Raw genomic sequence first — 25304 nt, 5'->3', positions numbered from 1 at the left:
CTGAGGCGGGAAGGAGAGAGGGGTGGGGGGAAGGTGTTCTAAGGTTGGGTTTTACTTCCTAATATCCTTGTTTTGGTTTGATTAGTAGTAAATTAAACTGATTTTGTTTCTTCCCCAAGTTGAGCCTGTCTTTTGCCCGTGACCGTAAGTGGTGAGTGATCCCTCCCGGCCCTTGTCTCGACTCACGAGCTTTTCTTTGTATTTTCTCCTCATCCCACCAGGACCGGGGCAGGGCGAGTGGAGTGAGCGAGCGGCTTCCTGATGATTTGTTACCAGCTGGGCTTAAACCACGACATGTACGAATACTACCTTAAAAAACTCACAACTCTTTCTGCCCCTTCAGAGTAATCCCTCTACAGGTTTCTGAAGCAACTTCCTAATAATTTTCATACAAGTGGCCTCCAAATATCAAAGAAGAAAAACAAAAGGTTCATTTCTTCACCAAGGTTTCAGACATATAGTAATTGCAAATCAAATTCCAAAGACTGGGGAATCTGCCATCAGCGCTGCTGGCAGGGTACTATTCCAGAGCATACTCCCCAACGACTTCGTTAAAATTCTTTCAGAAAAATGAAGGCTTACAGTATCGTGGGGGATTATTGCTCTTGCCACCAAAGCAAACCCATGCTTTTGTAGCATTTCTTTGCTACCAAAGAAATCCACGGCTTCTAAAGCCCACGTTCGTGTCAGAGCAGGAAAACAACTCAAGCTTTCAGTCTGATGATTGACTTGGAAAATGTGTACCTTTCACCTTAGTCATTCAAAAAAACCTAGAAGTGCTGTTTCAACAGGCTTTTTCCTTCTAGCTGCCCTGGAGAGCAATTTATTAGCTGTCACAGCTTAATGGAGTCACAACATAATTTCCTTACTAATTCCAAAGATAAATACAGCTTTATTTCCTAAATATTTTACTTATTTATCATAGGTATGTCCATGGCAACTAGCAGCTCAGCTTATGGACACAATTTACATTAGGAGCCACGACTGTGTCTCAGGACACAGTAATGAAAACCTTGATTATTTCTGATCTTAATCTGAAGAGCAATCAGAAGACATAAGACAATATGGGTGTTTTCTCTATACAAAACCTAAAATAATATTTTTTACTTCAATTTTTTCCACTATCCGGTACCAGTATATTCCATCCCTACACACTTCCCAAAGGACAGAGCAGGTCTAAATGTCTTATACCTGAAACGTACTCTGCCAGAAAGGGAATATTTTTTATTAAATCAAATATAAATGTAATGTGAATGATGGGGGGACATTAGATTCACAATGGAATTATCTTTTTTTCTCTTCAGTAAAGCACATACTTTCCATCCTTTTTCTGTCTTTAAGTTATTTAGTGATGCTTAGATGATACTTTTCACCACAAAATAGAAAAAAAAATTGAAAAACCTGATTTTAATGAGTATTGTGTACAAGCAAATAATATTTTAGTTCTAAAATTTGCTTGCTAAAATATTAACTGAATGATCTGAATAAAAAGGATTAATAAAATACACAGATAATGTGCAAATTTACCTATTTATTTTGCTAGCATTTGCTCTCTTTGGTATGACTTATTCAATTGCTATCCCATTCCCCCAGCATTCACATTAATTTAATGAGCAAGCCAAGCAATAACAGGTCCTGAAAAGTAAGCATAAAACCAAAACCACAGACCATATTTCTTTATTTTGGAGAAACATGTATCAATGTATTGGAAATAGGACCAGGATAATTTATTTAAGAAAAGTAAAAAGTTTGTCACAAATTTAGACCTGTAATTTCTTTTTTTAAGTTATTGTTATTACTATCATATGAATGAGAGTGTGTACTGGAAGAGAACGCTTGCTCTAGGTATGATAGAAACCCAAGACTCTAAAAATGTCCCTGTGCTACAGGGCTTAAACTTAATACACTGAATATGAAAAAAACAACGTTTAAAAGAAACTTCTTCAGGTGACTGAAAAATGTTTTGCAACTCAATTTTGAAATCCACTCAAACAGTACTGCATTCATCTTTGCAAACTGTTGCCTGAAAAACATGTTTGGTCTCCATCAGCTTCACTTCTCTTATTCCTTCAAGCACACCTCACTTCAATACTTCCAAGCAATGTCTTCACATATAAGCTAGGGATACCTTTTTTCACACACAGCTTTCAACTTCTTCCTTGGCTCTGCCAAGGATGCCAGCCCACACTGTCCTTTGGACAAACATTTGCAACAGGAAATTTGGAACTTTCTTTTAAACCCCTACACCTGTGAAGATGCCAAAAAAGAGGTCTTTGAAATAGCTTTAAAAATAAATAAATAAATAATCCCAAACCCTGACAGCTGGCATGCTGTAGAATTTATCACAGTCATCTCACTGCCATCCTCTGCTCATCTGTCAATTTGTTGTAATACCTATTGCTCCTCAACTCCTATTTGCAATGCAAGTTCTCCAGAGAAAGGCATATCTTTCATTAAAATTAAGAATACCTGTTACATGGGCATGCCTCATTACAATTAATAAATGGATACAATATATAAACAGCAATAACTAACAGAGCAAAAAATATGAGTGTTGGCATAGTCCCACTTCTCCAGACAAATAAAAGAATGAGAGACTCTCCGTATGGGAAAGAAAACTGGGTAACGGGTGGGCCTCAGCTTTCCAAGTCTCCTGTTCAGACAGAGAGTTCAATCTCACTCTCTCACAGCAATACAAAACCAAGCAGACTGGGAGTGGGGTGGGTTTTGCTGAACACAGATGCCTCAGGACATCTACACTGTAGCTTTCTACAAAGAAAGCAACCATAATTACTGAGAACCTTCAACTTGATATCCAGGTATATTTTATCATAGTATTTACCTGTATCCAAAGAATACTACATAATAACTTCCTGAATTAGAACTTTTTTTTTTTTTTTGCATAACTTGAGTATTTTGAAGAATGCAGCTATATTTAGTGCTCGCTGTTTCCATTGGAATGGAACTTCACCATAGCAGGTCCATTAGTGTTAGACTACCAAAGCATACCTTAAGTTTTGATCATAGGCACTTCACTAACATATATCCATACCTGCAGAACACTGGCAAGAAAGAGGAGCCCAAAAAGGCTTACAAAAAGCTTTACTAAAAGAAGCACAATTTTATAGACATTATCAGCTTCCTGTAGAAAGATACCACTGAAGAACAAGACTGAAAACATAGCTTGCAGTGAATCAAAACATCTGCATGAAGTAACCTAGCCTGAAAAAAATAGGTTTTGAGGGGGGGGTTGTGCAACTCGTTCTTGCAAACTTCTGTCCTTCAAATACCTTACCTGATTACATGTGTTAATGTCTATTCCGCTTTTCAGGTATTCCACTACTTTGTCCAGATTGCCAGCTCTGGCAGCTCGGAGAAAGCTTGCATTGCTGTCAGACTGTAAAAAGATAAGAAGAAAAAAATTCTCTAGTTAGCTCCCACTTAAAAGAGAGTACAACTTCAGCATCAGTGAAAGGTTTCCACATTTTATGCTGCAGGAGAATAAAACTGTGAAGAAAACTGACTTTGCATGATATCTGCATTAATTAGCATATACATACTTGGAGAAGGCAATACTGGCACAAAAGAACTGCAGACCTGTCAGAGTGAGCAAAATAGCGCAATAATTGCTGAAGTTCAAAATTAAGCATGAACCAAAGGAAAAAAAAACACAGAAATCATTGTAACTGATATTAGCAACAACAAAAAAATTAATGCATCAACTTGCTAGCCATAGTTTTCTGGTTTTATATATATATATATATATATGCTCAAAACTCTGGAAAATAATTGACCAATCCTGTTATTGGCTATGCTACTTAAGAAAACATACATTGGCATTAGATTTGTACTTGGCATAAAAACTTACATGACTACAGTGCCTATTCATGCACACACACTGGCTTAACACAGAGGTACACACTGGCGAAAAAACAATATCCAAGAGCAAAAAAGTCCAATGGATATATTTTATCACCTGTGACACAGAATTGGGGCATGCTAAAGAAAAAAAAAAAAAAGGGCCCACAAAACCAGGCAGCGCTGCAAGTGTAGCTAACCATAGAACAAAGCGGATGAAGTACTCAAGCCTGAGTATCTAAATCCAGGATAATGTTGTAAACACGCTCACTCCTAAACTGCCTGCATTCATACGTTCGCATTTAAAGCCCCATTAGCGTTTATAGGTTAAAAAAAAATAAAATCATGTTTTCATTTTTCAGCTAGATTGTGGGATGTACTGTTAAGCAAGGGAGCGTGAAATGTGTCAGCCCTCTTGCCTTTATCTACAGTTATGACATGAAATTACATTGGCTATTTGAAACCAGCACATACTTTGATGTTCACCCACATGTGAACCTACTCACAGGTAAATTGGCTACTAATGCAACTGCAGATACCAAGAGGAAAAAACCAAAGTCATGCAACAGAAGTAATGATTAAACAGAATAAGCATTTGGGAACGCACACAGAGACAGTAACAATTTTCATACTTAAAATGAATAAATAGAGTAGGAGTGAGTTTCGAAAAGCAGATAAATAACTGTAAAAGCCTGTTTGTTGGGGATGTGATTAGAGAGGTACAGGAGAGCATGCACTCTATTGGACTAGTACTTGGCGTTCCACTGAAACACTTCCAATGGAGCATGTTTCTCATCTAATTGCACCTCCCTGTCAGAAACACCAGATGAAAGCCATTCTTTCACATCACAAAAATATCCTAAAAGCCTCCCACTTTCAGCTTATTAATACTGATCAACAAAGCAATTTATTTCAGTCACCCAATCCATTTCAATGCATTTATTTCCATCACCCTACTTAACATACTGTACTAATTCACTTCACAATCCCCGATTCCAACCTATTTTAATCTGCAACAGATGGATGTCATCAAAATGATTCTTCTTACAACTGCACTACATGCCAAGACAAAAATATTTCCTTTTAAATTCCTTTCAGCAAACTTCAGCACATTTTCCACATCTTTTACTGTTAAGAAAACAGACCATCTTTCTAAACACGCAGCAGGGTGAAGGGGAAGGTAGCGCAGGAATTCACGTTGACAGAACCCTTTTATAGCTTCAGGCTTCAGTCAGGCAAGCATTTGGATGAGGCTTGACACAGGAGCAGATTCTAACAGGTACTTGAAAGAGATCCCTTTTAAGATCAAAGGATAGCTATTAGCACTGCACCGTCTCCCGTGATGCGTATATGCGCGTGAAGACACAAAATTGGATTTTAATGTTTAAATATCCTTGAAAAATCAACTGTCTTGGTAAAAACATCAACGAAGAACAAATATTTGAGCACGAGGGGTAAATCTGGACACTCCTGAAATTAATGGGAAAAGCATCTTTGCCCTCAATAGGACACACATTTTACCTTCTTTTTCCCCATTTTTTTTTCATGGTTTACTACTTCTACAATAATTTACCATGGCAAAACAGCAATCACCTGGTTTTATACTTTTAAAAGGTTAACGTCTACAACTTCTGTTTTATTAGGGATGAATCAATCATCACTTGCTTTTCTTTCACGCAGAGTAACATGAAAGGCTAAAAACGTTAAAGTCTCTCCATTATTGCTGGAAGCTCAGATTGTAGCTAAGACCATACGACTATATTCCATTTGTTTCTGGCTAAGAAGATGCAAGCAGCGCTTTCCGAATAGATTCTCACTTCCTTGATTCATACTTTTGTTATCTCAGAATTACATTCCTGCAATGCACATCACTTCAAGACACATTACGTACACCTGAATATTGATCACAGTGTGGAGTATCAACTTCTTGTCTACATGAGGAGTTATTATGAATTAACCCTTCATGATTAACTCCCTGTACAGGCGCTTTTATTCCAGAAGCATCTCTTGTTGTGTATGTTCTCACTCTGAAGTAACAGTGCCTGACTGTGAACAGAAGAGGGACAAAACTGCTAAAATCCCCATGAAACACAATGAGATCTTGATATTTCATTCAGGTGCCTTTGAAAATCCTAGCGTACATGATCTTTGTTTTTTTATGAATCTTCTCACTGTAACATGTACTGATCTCATATTAGATGAATATGATTGTACCCATCCCCTCACAGTCTGGCCTCCCCTATTTCAGAATTCTCGCAGACTTGCATGATGTTATTTTTTATATCAAACTTGAACACACAAATTGAAGACATGACACAGCAATTCAGCTGCTTCGTATACAAATTCACATACTAGTGAGCACTTCCATGAAATACTCAAAAGATTCAGCACTATGTTTCAATGCTTAGAAGTCCTAGAAGTTAGGAGTACTCAGATCTGTATTTTCTTTTCTGGTTTGTCAACTCTAATTTTTCGGTAGGTCATCAGTAGTTTCTCCTTTCCCCCATTCTTTTAAGGCCTTTAAAAAGCATTTTTGTCAGTACTGCTGTCTCAGCAATTTACTCACTTTAGCACATTACGAATTCAAATCCGTTTTGACAAAATTGTCTCAGTAGTCAACAGCAGCAATTTTCTGTAGTCTTACCATGCTAGAAAACTGTGATTTTTGATCTGTGGGCTCTTCCAATTGATTCAGTAATTTCATGACATACTTTGTTTCCTCACATGTAGATTTTTAGTTGAATTCATGATGAATTTCAGTGGCACAGAAGCTGGCATATTGGTCTTTACAAGTTTTTTGACTGGTGAAGACAAAGTGTCAACAGACCATCATTTGAAGATACTTTCTTTACAAGAAAGAAGATAAAAACATGAAGCCAGAGTCCTTCGCACTAGATGATACTTATCACATCATCTATTCCTATGTGCACACACCCCTGAGGTTTTTTTTAGGAGTTTTACACAAGTATGCAGACCATACTCAAAAGCAAGCACTCCACCAGTAAGGAAAAGAAAGGCTTACAAGAGAAAAGTACGCCTTACGTAGCTACCAGCAACCATGTGAACATGAGAACTAGAGGCTTACAATCTGGGAAACTCCAGTGTTGACATGTTAATTTACAAAGTCTCAGCTGGCATCTCTACATACCACCCACGCTTCAGGGCAGTCGGAGTTAAGGATCACTTTGTTTATATGTGGCCACTATGGCTAGGCAATCTACTCAATATGTTATTAACGTGCTGTTAGAATAAAGTATGAAGGATTGAAGAATACTTAGATGGTATTTTTTTAGTATGGGACAGACTCACAGTCTGTGGACTTAACAAGCTTTTTCTAATGTACTACTCCGAGACATCCAAGTGCTCTATGAAAAATGCACCACTTAGAGTAGTTAACATTTGACAGCTCCATAGACAATTTTTCTTTTCACTATAGTCGTGATTGGATCTGGACTATTTATTTGCAGTTCTACAGATACCAAGTATTGACCAAAGAGAAGGACAACAGTCACTGTAAAAAAAAAAAAAAAAAAAAAACCAAACACCACAAACCCAACACAACTTCCAACACATATACAGTAACAGAGTACTACAAGTCTTTGATACCTACTTTTTTAAAAAACTCTGTTTGCAACACGGTTCTAATACATGCTATAGATTTGTGGGGAATATTTAGTGTTATTGAACATCCTAAAAAGCTCATATCTTTTAACTTAACTTTTCTTAACTTTTGACTGAGGATAAATAATTTCAGCCAGAAATGAGACTTTACAGCGTACTGTAAACAAAGAAACTACAAAGTGAAAAAAATCACTATAACCTTAAGCACACTCACAGCAGAATGCAAACGTGTTCTTTATAAGTAGCTAGTTGTCAGATATTGCATAAGAAAACATAAGAAATGATCGAGTGAATATATGTTTTTTTAAAAAATGACTGAGAGGCTGTGGATTCAACTTCTGTCTTACTAATTGCAATGCCAGAATTTTGCCTGATTTTGAAACATATAGCTCAGGGAATCTCAATAATTAAATCATATATGGAAATTAGTATTTTATTCAAATAGTCAGAAAACTTCCCTTCCGGTTCCTCTGTCCTCGCTCTGGTTGCCTTTTCTGTCTCATAGCATACCACATCACTTAGCGCACATGGCACGCGCCTGTTTCTCAAAGGCATTTTATAGCCACATTTTATGTATGTGCAAAAATAAATTGTGAAATCATACGCTGTACCAAACTCATAGAATTTCTCGACATATTCAAATTTGCTGGTGAAAACCAGCTTCATGCTTAAGAAGGAAAGAGTGGAGGAGTAGGAGGCTTCAGTTTTCAAAAAACAGCTTTCATATTAACATCATCCAAACCATTCAAATACTTGTTTGAAATCAAGTCTATAGTAGAATTATTCCTGCAGGTTAGCTTTGGGTTTTTTCCCCCCTGCAAATAAGGTGAATGACCTCAGCCTGTCCAGAATCACAAATATCTCTGTGGGAGAACGGAGTCTAGCAACAAGGCCTACTGAACAACTCTCAACTGTTAAATACAGCTTATTAATTGAATGACAGCAAAAACAGAATTCAAAACTTATGCATAATAACCGAATAGTAGTTTTACACCTTAATTTAACATTTTTGGTTTGTATGTGTATTGAAGTGTGTCTCTGAATACTAATAACCCTTTTAGGCTTACCTTTCAAGCATTGACTCTGGGACATACTGCTTTGATTTTTATAGAGGAAATTTATTTAGCTATAACTTTTGAAGAGGCTGGCCCTGAGCAAAACCTGCTATTAACTTGTATGCTTTATATAAATCAAGAAACTCAAATCATTAGCAGTTATAAAAACTGTCACGTTAAATTGAATCCTGTATTACTATTGCACATAAAATCAGCATTAAGACAGAAATTGTCAATATGGCAGTATTCGGGGTTATCTGATAGTGTTAATGCCATTTACAAACTTCAGAGTTGTGAGGCAGTGTTTGTCCAACAGCCGTTTCTATTATTAGTAAAATCCCAACGGCTTGTTACCTCTTCTTCTTCATTAAAAAGCTCTTAATTGACTGATGGCTCATCATGTTAATATATTCAGGTAATGCCTGGAGTTGAGAATTCAGCTCACCGCAGAAGGAAAGTTACATAATCTAAACTCAAGTTTTCGTGGCTTCTTGATGTTATTCAGTACTTAAAGGATGCAGGGGAAGGGGCGGGGGGGGGGGGGGTCGGCAGAAGCAACAGATATGTAAACACATTCCATTCGTTTTTTTATTATGCCATACTTGCTAGAGAGTCAATTTATGCTCCCACCCTTGAGACAACCACTAAATTTTGTCCCAATTGGCTTGGTTATTCTCTGATTTCAGAAACCATCTGTTCAAACCAGCCAACGTTTAATTGGGTGCAACTCTAAAAGTGGCACAGATGAGGTGTTACCATTACTCAACTCATTTATCACATGGGTATTTTTTTGCCAGTATGGTAGCTTTTTCCATACTAGCGTTCAAATGTAAAAGATGGGACTTCAAAAGGAACGCTTTTTCATTGCAGAACAGTTTCTGTAAAACTTGCCAGCTAGTTTTGCAGCAGCTCACATTTTACCTTTTGTACCCTGAATTTTTTTTTTATTGAGGGCAAAGGGCTGCTGATCTCCAAAAGGCATCACAACAGAACAATGGTGATATTGTGGACTGCAAGCCCAAGATGCAGCTATGACTGCAAGAAGGCAAAGGATTTTTTTTTTTCTTTTTTTTAATTGAACTACCACAGCAGAGTCTTCAGCCTGAAGTTCTGATATGCATGCCAGAATGTGAGCTAAATCTTGGACATGCAATGGCACAGGCTTAGTAATCTAACACTGGTAGATGAGTTAAATGAGATGACAACAGCTATAATGGAAACACACTTTCCCAGACTTTATTGAAATAATGTTCATCTTCTGAAAGAAAAGAAATACAACAATGCTTTACTTTCAAAGCCACTTTCTTTGCTTATAAAAATGTATGTTTTCCTCCTGTTAATTTACTGGAAGACATGAAGGAAGATAGATTAAATCACAGATCTTAAAGAAATTTCAGTATCCAAATTCCTGGATGAACAACGTGCCCAATTTTCTTATTTCAAAAAAGTATTTTTATCACACAGCTTTTCCCATTCAAGCATGTATAGGCATTTCCGATCTAATTCATTCTGCTATGTACCTTTGGTTGTATAAAATTTGTTAATAAACACTTGAACTGAAAAGCCCACAATTCTAAAACAGCAGTCTTAACTAAACGTCTCTTCCTCATAATCTAAAGCGTCTTCTCATCCAGGAAAAAGACACAACTGACCTTACAATAAATTAACCTTTTTTTTAAGCAATGAGAAGCTGAATCACAGGAACTGTGAAGTGTAACGAGGAAGACAAGCTTTCAGAGACAAGAGATCCCTAGCAAGGTAAAAATTCTCTACCAACATGTAGCTAACAGCATCTAGCAATTAATTGTTTTAATCTCAGGGGTCTATCTCTCTAGGTCGATGATGATGGTTATAATTCAGAAAAATAAAAATATTCTTTTAAGTACATATTATGCACCTGAATAATTTAAGGCACTTTAAGTATTTAGGCCAATTAATCATAGAATGTCACGAAGGAGACAGAGAAGTCAGCACCACTTTTACTGGCACGGAGCTAGAACTGTGGCTGGAGTTGCCCTCACCATAATGCTGCAGACAGTATGGACACGGGCCCAAACTTTGGCATAAAGACTATTACTATTTACAGATAAAGTATTGTGTAATAACAAGATGGTGAAATAGCTACAAAAAAGGAAAAGCTTTTGTGATATACACTGCATATGACCCAGGATTAAAACAGTCAGCGATTTCAAATCAAAACTAGCTTGCGCGTATTTAAACACAGAAAATGATTGCCTGACACAGAAACCTGTGATGGAGTTGACTGGATTCAGAAGTGACCCCTTCAGTATGTCCTGTGTTCCTCAGAATTAATATTCTCTCATGAGATCTACTAAGGAATGTGTAGGAGCCAAAATTATACAGTGCCAAAGTAGGTGGGAAGACTAATATTGTTTGTGTTTATTATACATACTGGTAAAAGCTTTCTTATGTCAGACAAAGAAGCTGCAACCCAAAGGAGACACAGCGTGCAACAATATTCAAGACAGAGTGTCCTTAAGAAATTAATTTCATTGGTATGACTGGACATGGAAAGAGCCATTGCAAAAAAGAAGCTAAGAAAATAAAACTAGGTTGAGGAACGCATTATGATATATGCACATTATAAAATAACAAATGTATTATAATTTCAACATGTTTTAGTAACTGTTGAATTGAAAGACTTCTTCCAGTAATTTTAATATTTGCATATGACAGTTTTGTAGCGGTTTCATGTCTTACTATGAAGGCTATTCTCAAAAAGCTGCATTTGATATTTAGAAAGTTTCTTACTGCTGTTGCACTTCCCCAACAAACATATTTTTGAGTAACATAAGGAGGAGAAAACAATGCCTAGCTAACAGCTTTATCTGAATACCAGGTCCTGCTACAAGATTGCTCCAGACAGACACAACTGAAAGTTATTACGTGCTTACGGACCCTTCTAATTTTTACTAATAGAAAAGCCAGGCTTCAGCTATTCTGTCTTTTGATATTGATGGGAAAATTCCCAATTATTCATAAGGTATGACTTTCATTTTATGCCGGTTGTTATATTTCAACACCTTTGACTCTTTTGCCAACTCCTCCTTGAAATTCCAGAGCTTGTAGGATACCAGTCATCCAGCCACCCTTTTCTTTCCACTGGAATGTACAAATGCCTAATCAGTTTTGCTTTGTTTTTAACCAGGAGAAGAATAAAGGGCTACGTTTGGCAAAACACTTCAAACACTTCAAAATTCTTACCACATCTTTAGGTCCAATTGATCTCAAATTAAACAGGTTTAAGTTATTTGCTAAAGGATGGATTTAAATACACGCTTAACTGTGTTCCTGAGTTTGGGCCAATATTAGCAAATACAGCAGCAGCAAAAGAGGAAGAGAAAACTAATGTAAAATCAACCCTTACTTGAGCCAAGAAGCAAATGTCTTCTATAAACCCTTTATGATACTCAGCTGTCACAGACATCTGTAGGAGTCCTCCCACTACATTCATTAATTGACATACTGGACTCACTGCCAGCTGACTTTTATTATGTCAATGAAGGATTTGTGAGAACTGAGGCAAAACAGCATAGTCCTCTATGAAAAAGAAGAGAATAAAAGTCTTTTGCCCAGCTGCATGTTCCTTCCAAAAACAGTATTTGAAATGATAGAAGTTATTTTAATCCATACTGATTTTAAAATAGAAAGTAACATCAGTAATTAGGTTCTAATCCAGAACAGCACTTCAGTACTAGCTGAACTTCAGGCATGTGTAATCCCTCATGTCCCACTGGGCTATTCACATTCTCAAAACCAAACATTTCGGTATAAGTCCCAGCTTGGAAACAGTGTGTGCAAGTCTGAATTATAGTCATCAGTGTGAATCTAAAAAATAGAATCTCAAAAGCGACTGGAAAACATGGCCTGGATTTTTTAAAAAAGGAAGGAAAAAAAAAAAACAAAACCCCAAACCAACAAACCAAAACCCAAAGTATATGGGTTTAAAGAATGAAAGTTTTTACCATAGTCTGAGTAATCATAAAAACTAGAAAAATCTTCATGTCTTTTACTAAGACTTTTAAACTACTCTAAAAATAGAAATGGATAAATCCTATTGTTTAATGGGAAAATTTCCTGTGCTGGATTTTGAGTGAAAGTATCATTTAGTCATTTCCTGAAACAACAAGGATTCAGGATATCTTCAAATGAACCACAGGACCGGCCCTAGTTCTAAGCGACACACACATTTGCTGACGTTTCTTAAATACTGATATGAAACCAAGATTTCCACTAAAGGAATTCAATAATATTAAAGGAAGGAAAAATATTTAGGATCATCTGTATACCATATATTGAGATTTTGAGGTGTTAGTAACAACTTTAGAACTTGGCAGGCATTTAAATGGTTTCCATAGCAAGTTTCCATTACTAATGATGTTCCTAAATAAAGAGGTAATAATGCTAGAACACCTCTAGAAAGAATTAGGATGCCATTCCAAGCATATCTAGCAGAATAATAACTGGGCTTAACAAAAACCTAACCTGTAATGAAGTTTATAACAGACTGTTGACAGATAATTCTATCACGCTTGTTAATTTTTCATCCCCTTCCATCCCTTGTCTTATTGTCAAGGGGACATTCTCTAATAAAAGAAATGTGCCAACACGATAAGTGCTAAAAATCAAACCGATTGCCCATTGATTCAAACTTACAGGTACCACAAACAGAAAAAAATTATTTCATGTTCCTTTGAGATGGACTAAAATAGATGCAAACAAAAAGGGTGTTACAGAAATGCAGCAGTTTCTAATTCAATGCCAGTTCTGCCAGCAAGACTCATCATAACAACCTTACTTGTACAGAAAGGTAAAACAGATACTGAAGCAGTAAATGAAGAATTTTGAACTTTGTCCGTTGTGGGAAGAAACCAGGTTTCATTTAGGAGATTTTTTTTTTTTTTTTAAGGATTCATACAAATAGCATCGTACCCAGCACAAATAATTTCCCTTTCTCTCTTCACATTAATTTATCCCCAATCAACTGGAGAATTACAACTGAAGCACATCTAAACCACGCAAAACCCTTCTCTTCATTAACTGTGACATTTGCCATTTGTATATTGGTCATAATATTAAGCACTTGTCGTTTCCCCTTAATTCCCAGCTGAACACTACCTATAAAACAAAACTCCCGTAATCCTGGGCCTAAATTTCAAACAATTCAGCTCTGGGCAGCAGAGAGGAACCAGTTTCATCTAACTTCACCTGTATAAAAGCTACACCTCTAATTCAAGCAGGCCACAGAGGCTCCCTATGGCATCAAGTATTAATAATAATGAAAAGGGATACTTCCTAAAAGCAGTTTAACCCACTTCAAGGTACGTGTCTAAAATACACAGAATGAATAGCTCTTTGGCTGCATTTTGCACTGCCTGTAAGCCCCCATTTTAGAAGACCGTAACACATGGCTCTGGCCTGCTTAAGTATTTAAAACTTTCTAGTTTCAATCCCAGGCACTCACTCACATTTGCTGTAGTAACGGGAGCGAAAGGCACTGGCTGGACCACGAATCCTACACTCTGCAAACACACATATATTTCCCAAGTTTTTGCAAATTGCTTACCACTTCTCAGCATCGCTGCTTCACAGTCGGCTCCCTATATTGACTCTCCCGCTGTCGTGTACAATGACATGAAAGTCCACATTGCCAAATCCACTACCTTGAGCAGGGAGAGAAAACTCCTCCTCTGAATGATGCAGTAGGAGTTTAGAATGATCCTGTCCTGAAACTCAGAGAGCAGTTTGTCCTAGGTAGTCTGAAATACAACATGATCCAGCACCACAAAGCAAGACTAGATCATATACATTCAAGAGCAAATATAAAGGTAATTAAATAACCAAGTAAAGAGGGAGACTCATGTACAGTGAATGCGACAAGCCTCAGCCTTTTGTCATCTGAGATGTCTTTTTCGATGTGCTGAAACAAAGAAGTAATTAAATCTACAATACAGGATTATGAAATAGTTTGGGGGTTTTTTTTAATGCTGCAGTTATTTCAAATATGAACTCAGTATCAAAATTTTACTCCCCATTTGAGAAAGTTATTTGGCATCCTATAGACAATTCGGGATAGTTAAACCAACACATTCCTGATTTCTTCAGCAAGACAGACCTGAAGCAGCAGACTGTATTTGACTTTAGTTTAGAAAAGATTAGATTATGCAAAGCAATTCTGCCATTTGAGTTGGCTGAACAGCAACTGAAATATTCTGAACCTTGCAGCTTGATGTGAGATTCACAGAGTCGTCATATTCAGCTTGATGTGGCACCCTTTTTAATAAACCCAAGACAGTGAGTGTGGCTACAGCTATATAAAACCATAGGAAATGTATAGCTAACAAAGTATTGTGCTGGATACTATATTCCTGTTTGGGGAAAAAAAAACAATATACAATTTCTCCCTTCAGGACAAAACTTCGCTGACGTTTCTAATTGACAGACATCTTTTTTTCTTTTTCTTTTTTTTTTTTTTTTTTTAAACATTTTGGTAAAGGAATCAAAATAATCATTATAATGAGAGACTGTAAACCTTCTTAGGGAAATAGAGCAGTTTTCCTTTGTAATCCTCCAAGCACTGTAACATCTGAATCAAGGCAGATATTCTAAAGCAACTCTGTCAGTCCCTACCAGAGCCATATAAAGCCAAGATCTTATGATTAAATGTACCAATTACATTATCAAAGTGCCTGATCTCTGCCTGCTATGAAAAGCTCTAAGTATCTAGGGAAAAAAAAAAAAAAAACCACAAAAAACAACACTCAAAGATCACATGCTGCTCGATTTGGCTCACTCCTGCCTCCTCAAAGACCCGACCTTATGCAGAAGGGCAGCTTGGAGACTGTACGTTCAGAGAGAACTGTTACAGAGTTTGCTTATTTGTGTCACAGGGAACCTCCTTACATTCGCAAACAGCTTCAGGCCACTCACCTTAAGGGAAATATGATAATGCCAGAAACAAGAAAAGAAATCCACATATTCAGCAATGAAAGCAGGCCTGTGTCCTGCCCCCCCCCAGCCCTGGGAAGTCCTGTACTTGCATTACCCCTCCCCCTGACTGCATGTTTCCCATCACAAATGTTGGAGCTTCTTTGTTAATTCAACCAAAAACTGCTTGGTGGGAGAAAAAAAATTGTCTGAAAGCTCAGAGAAATAGCTTAATATCATGTTTTAGCTCAAAGAAAGTTTTGTTTCTGAAGAACTGGTCCAACTGTGTTGTCAGTGAAATAAGCAATAGAACTGGTCAGAAAATTTCAGCCAAAAAAACTTCCTACCAGAAAACCAAGACAGCATCAAAATTATTTTCTAGGACAAAGCAGAACTTCTTGTGAGCTGCTGCTGGGAGTGCCTCCGGTCTCCTCTTCCCTTACCAACACTGTAACTCATCTCAACTACATTTCCTATAATGCATTGCAGTAATTCACACCAGTGCAAGGCATAATATTGACCTGAGAACAATTTTATTTTAGATCAACATGGGAGAACATAATATTTGGATATATCAACATTACAGGTTTTCTGATCTTCCTGTTCTGGCAGAAGTTTGGACACTACCTCCTTTCATTGCAAATTTTGAATGAAATAATCATTTAATAATGAATTTCCCAAACTGAGGAAGAAAAAAAAGGGGAAAAAAAAAAAAGACAAAAGAGGCACTTCATTTCCCATAGACATTATACAAGTATTCAAATCGGTCATTTTCTTCTGGTTTGCAGACCAAATGCTGACATTACTGTTATAATCATTTACTGCATGCCTAACTCTCAAGTCCTGCAGTCACCAGCGTGACCCCCTTGCGTGTGCCTGGTCCCACTCACTGTAACCCTCATCTGCATAAAGATCTGTGGGGCTCTGTCTCTACTGCAAACACAGAAAATAATATCGTGTACTGGACAGACAACAGCTTATAAAAATGTTACCGAGTTCAAGTTTTGAGAATGATCGATGCAGGATCGTTTATAGTAGTCATGTAAACTAGGACAATTGATTACATCCATTCATTTGAAAGACTTGCTTCACTGATGGTGTTCTCTCTCCTTATACCTAAACCTTTTGGTAGCTGACAACACTTGTAAGCAACCACACAGCTTAGCAACAGCTGCTTTTTAATTACAGTCAGTCACAATAGCAAAAGCAAAGCTTGAACATGGACACATTTAGCAGATCTCTTAATATTGCAAGCTATCAAGTAAAATTCAGGCTGAGCAGAGATCCTTTTCAAATCTAACATGCGCGACCCTGATCTTAATTTTTCCCTTTGACTCCTGTTTTCTTCAGGCAAGACTTACCAGGGCTTCAGGATCTTTACTTTCTTCACTGTTGCATCCATAATAGTCAGGGGTTTTATCCAAATCCTGTATGTTCCCTTGTGTTCTTAAACCCTTATCTGAATGACAAGACTGGCAAATTGGTGCATTGCCCATATCAGTTCTTCTGCTAACTCCTGCAAGTGGGATTGCCCTTGCGCCGCAGAGGGTGTCCAGTGCTCCCGAAGGACAGCCGACGATCCAGGAGGAGGATCCTGCCTGTGCTCCACTCCCTGGCCACTCGTACCAGGCTCCCTTTCCCAAAGCCGTCCTGTGTCACGGAGAACCCGAAACCCCAGCAACTGCGGGCAGCAGTCGGTGACCATTTCCAATTCAGGCGCTGCCTGTCTATTTTTACACCTACCAGGCCAGCTATGCATGTAAATGGCATTGGGGTGGGGGGGAACTGCTTTCAGCATACAGCCAGCCTGCCTAGCACGTAAAGTTAAAGTCCCACTGAGTGAAATGCCTCTACATGTGAGGGTTATTGAATTACCCAGTTGCATGCCTTTGAATGTTTTGATTTTTTCCTACCACTCTCGGTCTCGCTCTGTTTACATAAAGCACAAAATTTCAGAATGTTGCTAATGCCTTCTGAGTTTCTAACTCAAAAAGATGATTAATTCAAGTTGCACCTATTTGATATTTACAAATCAAGACAAAAATGTATGAGGAGTACAGATTTCATGACCATTTCATTCCTGTGATTCACATGGTATTTCATGTTCATGTAGATAATAACTGTGATGAGCTTGCTTTTGAATTGATATATCCCCCGGGTTTGATTGCAGAGGAGCTCAAATATATCTAAAAAGGACAATCTCTGATGCTAGATCACTTCAGCTCTTGTCTATATCATGTCTGATCTTGTTTTGGGTTTTTATTGTTGTTTTGGTTTAGGATAGTTAGGGTTTTTTTAGCTAGAATAGTAATCATTTAAAAAACAAAACAAAACAAAAAAATCAAAGTAAACTAACAAACAAAAACCCACCAAAATTGAGAATAAGGACATTCCCTCTAGGTTTGAGTTAGTTGTCATGATTGTGCCCAGTAGGATAAAAATCATTTTGAGGATTGCATTTTGGAATCCACCCATTATCCCAGAAGAGGCCTACTGCAGAATTAAAAAACCCAACCCAAACCAAAAAACTCACAAAGTTAGCTGAGAAATAATTAGCAGTTTTCAAATGCTTCAGGAACACCTGGAGGTAACGGAGGTAATGGAGACAGACTACCTGTCTGTAGGTAACAGAGTCCCATAGAATATATCGCAATGCACATGCAACCCATAAGTGGAACTGGGAATGTATTTGGAATATTAAGCCCCAAATTCCTCAGAAACAGAGAGATCCTCCACGAATTGTAACATCTAACCAGCATTTTTCTCTTTGGGGTTTCAAACTATTGGTAGTACCGCAATACATGTCAGCAGGCAGCAGTCTGTAGCATCCACTGTGTGTCCAAAGAAGGGCATTGAAGCTGGTGAAGGGTCTAAAGCACAAGTCTCATGAGGAGCGGCTCAGGGAAACTGGGGTTGTTTAGCCTGGAGAAAAGGAGACTGAGGGGAGACCTTATCGCTCTCTACAACTACCTGAAAGGTCGTTGTGGCGAGGTGGGGGTGGGTCTCTTCTCCCAAGTAAGAAGCGATAGGACAAGAGGAAATGGCGTTCAGTTGCGCCAGGGGAGGTTTAGATTGGGTATTAGGAAATATTTCTTCACGGGAAGGGTTGCCAAGCATTGGAACAGGCCGCCCAGGGAAGTGGTTGAGTCACCATCCCAGGAGGTATTTAAAAGACATGTAGATGCAGCACTTAGGGACTCGGTTTAGTGGTGGACTTGGCAGTGCTAGGTTCAGGGCTGGACTCGATGTCATCTTAAAGGTCTTTTCCAACCTAAACAACGCTATGATTCCTACTGATTTCTACCCAGTTACCCTTCACAGCAGTGCCAGTTATAATCAGAGAGAGCAAGCTCTCCCCAGCGCCCTTTTAAGGATTATTGATTGGTATAGGGTTCTCTCCTGTGTTAATTACTGTGAGGTAAGTTTAAAATAGCTCTATAATTTTTCCTTCACTGATAAATGCTCCAGGACAGGATCATTCAGCTCCTTTGAAAAGCCTCAGGTGCTATGATGTGTAACGAGTATGAATACATGCTGGACAGATACATGCACAAAATAGTTAAATTCATTGTTGCTTTCGGTTATGTGCTTATATACTTGTACCAAACTGAATGAAACCTGAACTACAAAACAACACTGACAACAACATTTTTGCCAGAAATTGGCAAATACAAGGGATGGAATGTTTAATCTTACATTCAGACAGCCTAAACTTCAAATATAAAATGACTAATGAACAAGTACAGGCTTCAGCTCATGTTCAAATTAGACATTATAATAATAAAATATAACATGCACACACATTACTTCTTAGCTATGGGCGGGTTCAGATACAAGCTGACCATACTGAGAATGACCATAGCCCCCACCATTGCAACTGCATTTGACATTTGGTTCCCACAATGCTGAAAGCGGCCACTACCTTTAATTGACACCAATGACATCTCAGAAATTTTCATGCAATGCTAGCCTTCCCGTAATCAGCTGACACTGATTTTCTTCAATTCTTCCAACGCACTACCCTATGACAGTATTGCCACAACTTCTTCATGTAGTTATAAAAGTAAAAGGATGCAAGAAGGAATCCCACCAAATGCTTGACTCGACCAAAGTTCATATAACCAACATGTTTCAACATAAACTGGAACTAAAAATCCTGGGATAGAGCAATCTATCTAATGTGAAATGAACTTGCTAAAAAACTCAGGAGAGTGAAAAAGGCATCAGCTCAAGGGCAAATGGTGGCAAAAACCCAGTAGCATGCATTCCTTTGAAATAATGCTTGCAGAAAGCAACAATCTGTGTAGACATCTGATGGAGAGCAATGCATAAGCTTTCTGCCAGAGCCTTTTAACAATATTACTGTTGTTTGTCAAAATGGTTCAAAGTCATTAGGGCAAATTACTCAGAAAGCAAACATGTTCATGTTTTGCCAAACTTAGTTAGGACATCATATTCTAACAAAGTATATGTTTTACAATGTAGGATTCAAAGCCTTTGTTGAGGAACGTGCTGCGGTATCTTTGTAAGTTCCCGTGCTCTTTTTTGCTGTTGTTGTTTGGGCTGCAAATCTATCCCATCAGGCAGCAGTGAAGAAACCAAAACACAAAGGCATGGTTTTCAAGCATGAAACTCATACCAAAGCATCTTAGTCCTCCTCTCTGTACAGAAAAGTCAGAGCCTGCTCTGTGTTACACTGCCAGAACTGCTCTGAAGTCCGCGGCCTCGCGTCTCTTCACAGGGGAGCAGAAGTTTTTAAAGAACCTCCTGCAAGTAATTCACTGAATCCACTTGTTTTCCCACATTTTAATACACCCTTTACTCCTCAGCAGCGTAACAGACCTTTTTGCAACGCTAACTCCAAACTTTAATTACTCCCTTAACTAGAAAGCCTTGAGAAACACTTTAAAGTGCCTGATAATAAAGAGAGCGGAGTATCTCATATACTATACTTAAGCATTGATGCTACGACAGCAAGCAGCTGACTGAGACAGGACCCCTCTTGTCCCCCAAAATGTTGATACTATAGAAGAAACATGAGAAGAACTCAGTAGCCCAGAAACCCACCTTTTGGCTCCAGTCTATGCCTAGCACTCACAGTTTAAACATGCACAGAACCCTCACGCTTTTGTGGAGGAAAAAAAAAAAAAAAAAAATCACGCTGTGCTGCTTTTTGAGTGTTTAAGTTTGCCACAGTACTTGTGGTAAGTGCAAACTGGTTCATTCATCTTGGCAGGTTTTCCCCAAAGTTAGCCTTGTAAAATGGCAGCGTTAACTGTGTCAGGTTTTTCATTTTTTAAGAGAAATATTCTGGTAATGTGCTTCTGTCAGAAACCCCATTCTTCGCACTCCCTTGCTTTCCTAAGTCAGATCCTAGTTATCCACGTGTCCAACTTTCTTTGCTCCTGGCCAATAAACTTTTGAGTTTTTACACACAGAATTCTGTTTGATATTGAGAAAATGGGGAACAAATCAAAGAACTGTGGTACTATTTAGAGCAACCAAGGGACTTGCCCTAGTTCATTTGTTGAAAATTGTCATAATACTACTCTGTGCTTCACCACAATTTTGGAACATGCCTCTTTTTCTTGGCATCATTCTTAGGCAATGTGGTGGCTTATTGTAACACTTTCATTAGCTATTGCTTGAGAGAGAATTCCATCCCTATGGAGAATTTTCTCCTGGCAACTTTTGCACTTTTGTACCCCCCAAATAATGCAAAGTGATCAGAATTCACAAGAAAATGCAGACCAGCAAGCTCAAAATCCTTGGTAAAGACCATTACTAATATAATGGGCTCTCTGCAAAAAATAGAGAACCATAAGAAGACTACTATCAGCTGCCTTCTCTATTTCAAATCATGCTATAGGCTTTGGGAAACATTCTGGTTTCATCACCTGAACTCTTTCTAAGCCTGCAGCAGTTAGATTATCAGCTTTTCAGCAACAAAAAGCCAGTACACAAAACAACAGAGAAAGCCCTTAGCAGACTTCTGGGAATTGTATCTCGCAAGATCCTTTCCATTAAGCACAGCAAAACATATCTTCAAATTTCATGCAATCAGCCATTAAGTACATTTGCAGGAGTCTTATTTGATTACATTTTATACTTCTTTAAACAGTTTTCCTAATCTTGACATTTAGAAGAGATACAGCTGTGGATAAAATTAAATACAGTTGAGTAAAGATACTCATTTTTAAACTTGACCAGAATACCCCCACATTTGGTTTTGGGGTTTTTTCAGTTGTGGTTTTTTTTTTTTTGACAGAAGTGAGGTCTAGCATGTTATATAATGCCTGTTCTGAACAGCATCAGATATTTTATAAATATTTTTCTCAGCTATGTACCTGGCTTGGTTTAAATGTTAGCATGAGACAACTTCTGACAAAAAACCTACCACCTCCTTTGGCCAGCAAACACCAGCATGTACTCATGATTCTTGTTATGGTCTGGTTTATTTCCAGTTTGCCATATCTAAAAATATTGAACCTAGCCAAAGGATGAAATACAGATGTAAAACACTTGGAAAGTCCTGTAAATTACAAGTTGAAAACAAACCCCCAAAATAAACACAGACAGTATTGCCTGAGACCATACAAAACAGTAAGTGAAAAAATAAGAAGTCATACCATCCAAAAGATGAATGTTACAAGACAAAAGAATAGTGAAAGAAATTGTTTTGCACATGTAACATTGCACTTTTATCATACTTATGCATATATTATGCTTCGTAATGACACCAAGGATAAAAATAAGTATATAGTGATTATAATGTCATCACCAACAAGAACTTACTCTCCTAATTACAGTATTTCTTCTGTCACCAGTTTCTGTTTTCACATTTCCAAAGATTCTTGTAGTAAAATGGAGTCATTGCTAAATACTTGGACTTTCCCACTACTGGCCATCAAGAAAAACAGTGCAATACAAAACCACGGATTTGTTGCTACTTGCAAAATCTCAACTAAGACCTGCTGCTATGCAGCAACAAAAGCAAAACTGCTCTGCTGCTACAAAGAATGCTTCTTTATCCTTTTTTGCCATTACCGTTAAAGCTTAGTTTGTCAGTAGAGGTTTCAATTATGCCCTAGTGTAGCACAGTAGCTAAAATAACAATTCAGGAGGTACTGTAAAAACACTTAGTGCTGCAAAATAAAAGACAAAAGGGGAAAATGAAGAAAGAGAGTTCCAAGTATCGAGACAAATCACAACCTATATACTGTTAGTGACATAAATCCCCAAATTTATTATTTTGAAATCTTTCCCCGAAGAGGTTATTTCCTACTACATTTTTATGGTTAAACATAGTAATTGAGAGAGAGAGAGAGAGAGAGAGAGAGAAGACTATACTGGGACCTATATATTTCTAGGAGATTTCCTGAACTTTGAAGTGCTTCCTAAATGCAAAGTCTTTCACTTTTAGGGATTCTTCTATGGGAAGGTCAAGTACAACATGGTTCACTTGTTTCTGGCAATTATTTTGGGTCTGATCTTAAGCTCACGCAGATTATAAACTCTGATGATTTATGGCTTTATAACATTTATGCCCCCTTTATGTTTTACAATAATGACGCTGATGCAATCATTATTTCTCAAAAATTCAGCCTTTTCTTTCTTCTCGTATCTACCGTATGTCGGTGACACAGGCCACAACAAATAATTCCTGAAACCCGAGCAGCCTTTATAAAAGGGCAGTTGTCTGCTACAGAGGACCTAGCAGCAAATCCTTCTCAGCTTAAATAATTTGAGTCCAATCAATTGCAAAAATCTATTCTGAGCCATTTTGAAGAGGACAAATCATTTCGGTGTGCTTTAGATGGTGAATCATTCAACACATTAAGTGTAACGATCCTGTCTGGACAGCAACAAAGACCTCTTAATCCAAGTAGTACCATGTATCTTTTTGCATTCCTATAAGAATGAGCAAACAGATAACCTGGTTTTTAATCACCACAGCTACAGATCCTGCAGTACTGAAGGGGCACAGGTGTGACAGAATCAGGAAAGATTGTTTCATGGGTAAGAACATTTAAAACAAAGAATTATACAATATACACAATTTTTAAGAAGCTATACAATCTCTGTTATTCTGAAATATTTATGGCTCCCTGGTGAATCTACAGGGACCTTTCTCCAAACGCAAGCCACTTGAGCCTCCAACATTACGCAAATAAAACATACAGGGAACAAAAAAACCTTAAGAAACAAAAGAAAAATCCAAGTGTGGACAGTTCAAATTCAAACATACAGCATACTGCCTGATATACTCTTCATATACTGGTTAGAGTGTAAGCAAGTGCAAAAGGTAACCTTCTTATTCCAGTATTCATAGCGTTTAAATATGTAATCTATAGAAATCACAGTCGGTATTTCTTTTCTTTCTCAGCCCTGCTTCAATCTTCCACTTTCCAAAGAGAAATACTCGTCAGAAATGAAACGTATGTGGTAACTGAATAAACACTGAATAACACGCAGGAACTATTACAAGGATTGTTGACTAATCACAAAACTAGCAAAATTCGTGGCTGACTTTAAAAGTGTGGGTCAAACCAGTGGAAGAAGTAGTATTCAATATAAGTTTAACAGCTGGTCTTCATCTATTTAATTTGCTGACCACTGTTTTCTCAAGCAAGGGCAGAAAAACCTGTAGGACTGTATGGGCAGTTCTTCAGCTGGAATCTAAGCACAACTGTTAATTATGAAATTAATACCTGCTTGATTTCAACTCAAATGCAGAACCATGTTGTTCTTGTGGACTTGTATCTTTGCCACCCTTGTTTTGCAGAAGTACTTTTAATGCATAGCAATATTTGTATTTGCTGATAGATATGGAAAAGTAGTTGTGTTATAAAATCACAGCTCTTCGCTAAATTAAAAAAATGCATGCATATGCTATTCAGCATAAACATGGTATATGCAGGAAATAACAGAAAGCCACAGCCTCAAATGCATTCGCAGCATTTGGCCAACACAGAGAAGCATTTAGATCAATTTAGTTGCGCGAGCCCAACTTCGCTTTGATTAACACTGTGGGATCTTATTAGAAGCAGTGATCTAAGAACAGTGATGCAGCAAAGCTTTCGCTGCACCAAAACATGAATCTCGGGGTAAAGGGATAATTAAGAATGCAGTTCAGAGCCACCCGTGCCAACACAACTATAAAGTATTTTATCACTTCTTGCGCCTAAAACAGCTTTTTTTTTTTTTCTTCTCAACAAGAGTGAAACTTTTTTGAGAACTTCATGTTTTTATACCCCTCTGTGGCAGTAAGCTCTAATTGGTACCTATTTGTCTCAGGCAGTTCACTCTAAATCTAATTCAAACATCTGGCCCTTGATTAGCTCTAATTTTTGTTCCTTAACACAGACAGGATACTAATTCTGCCTGAAGCCATCTTGTAGGATTTCATGAAGCTCTCTCATTCACAATTTGGAATATCAAGTAAGGCCTCAATCCTCTTCTCAAAGATAATCATCCTACCTTCCCTTTTGAACACATCAGCAGGAGTTCACTGCTGACTCTCTGAAAATTCCAGTCTCTTAAGTCCTTGTTCCTGAAATACGGAAGGAAGAGAAACAGTCCCACTACAGACCGCTGTACCACTCCGTTGCCTTCCCCCTGAATTCACCATATGGTTACTCCCATTACATTAGGAGAAACGTTGCACTGACTTTTCCTACGTGCTTCTGAAGGTCTCGCTTCTGTTGGATTTCTTACAAATTTCATACAACTTCCAAAGACAAAAATTCCATTTTTTCATGTAATACCAGTTTGTTGGGGGAATATATATTGCATATATAATATATAAGAGATAGTATGTCT

The 25304-nt window shown here is 37.8% G+C and overlaps 1 protein-coding gene across 50 annotated transcripts in view; it reads right to left on the bottom strand.

The window, feature by feature from the left end:
• ANK2 (ankyrin 2) overlaps positions 1-25304 on the bottom strand; it is a 382844-nt gene that overhangs the window by 154208 nt on the left and 203332 nt on the right. For 29 of the 50 annotated variants that reach the window (XM_052813531.1, XM_052813184.1, XM_052813273.1 and 26 more), the window contains exons 1-2: positions 16844-16993; positions 3296-3397 (exon numbers count right to left, since the gene is read on the bottom strand). In XM_052813531.1, the coding sequence (XP_052669491.1) occupies positions 3296-3397; positions 16844-16978 (237 nt within the window). In that variant the 5' untranslated portion in view covers positions 16979-16993. Of the gene's footprint in view, positions 1-3295; positions 3398-16843; positions 16994-25304 lie in introns of those variants that run through there. The other 21 variants (XM_052813238.1, XM_052813314.1, XM_052813229.1 and 18 more) reach the window with 1 other exon arrangement.

Source organism: Harpia harpyja, chromosome 2 (genome assembly GCF_026419915.1).
Source record: "Harpia harpyja isolate bHarHar1 chromosome 2, bHarHar1 primary haplotype, whole genome shotgun sequence".
NCBI classification, from domain to species: Eukaryota; Metazoa; Chordata; class Aves; order Accipitriformes; family Accipitridae; genus Harpia; species Harpia harpyja.
This window is presented reverse-complemented; position numbering and strand designations above follow the sequence as displayed.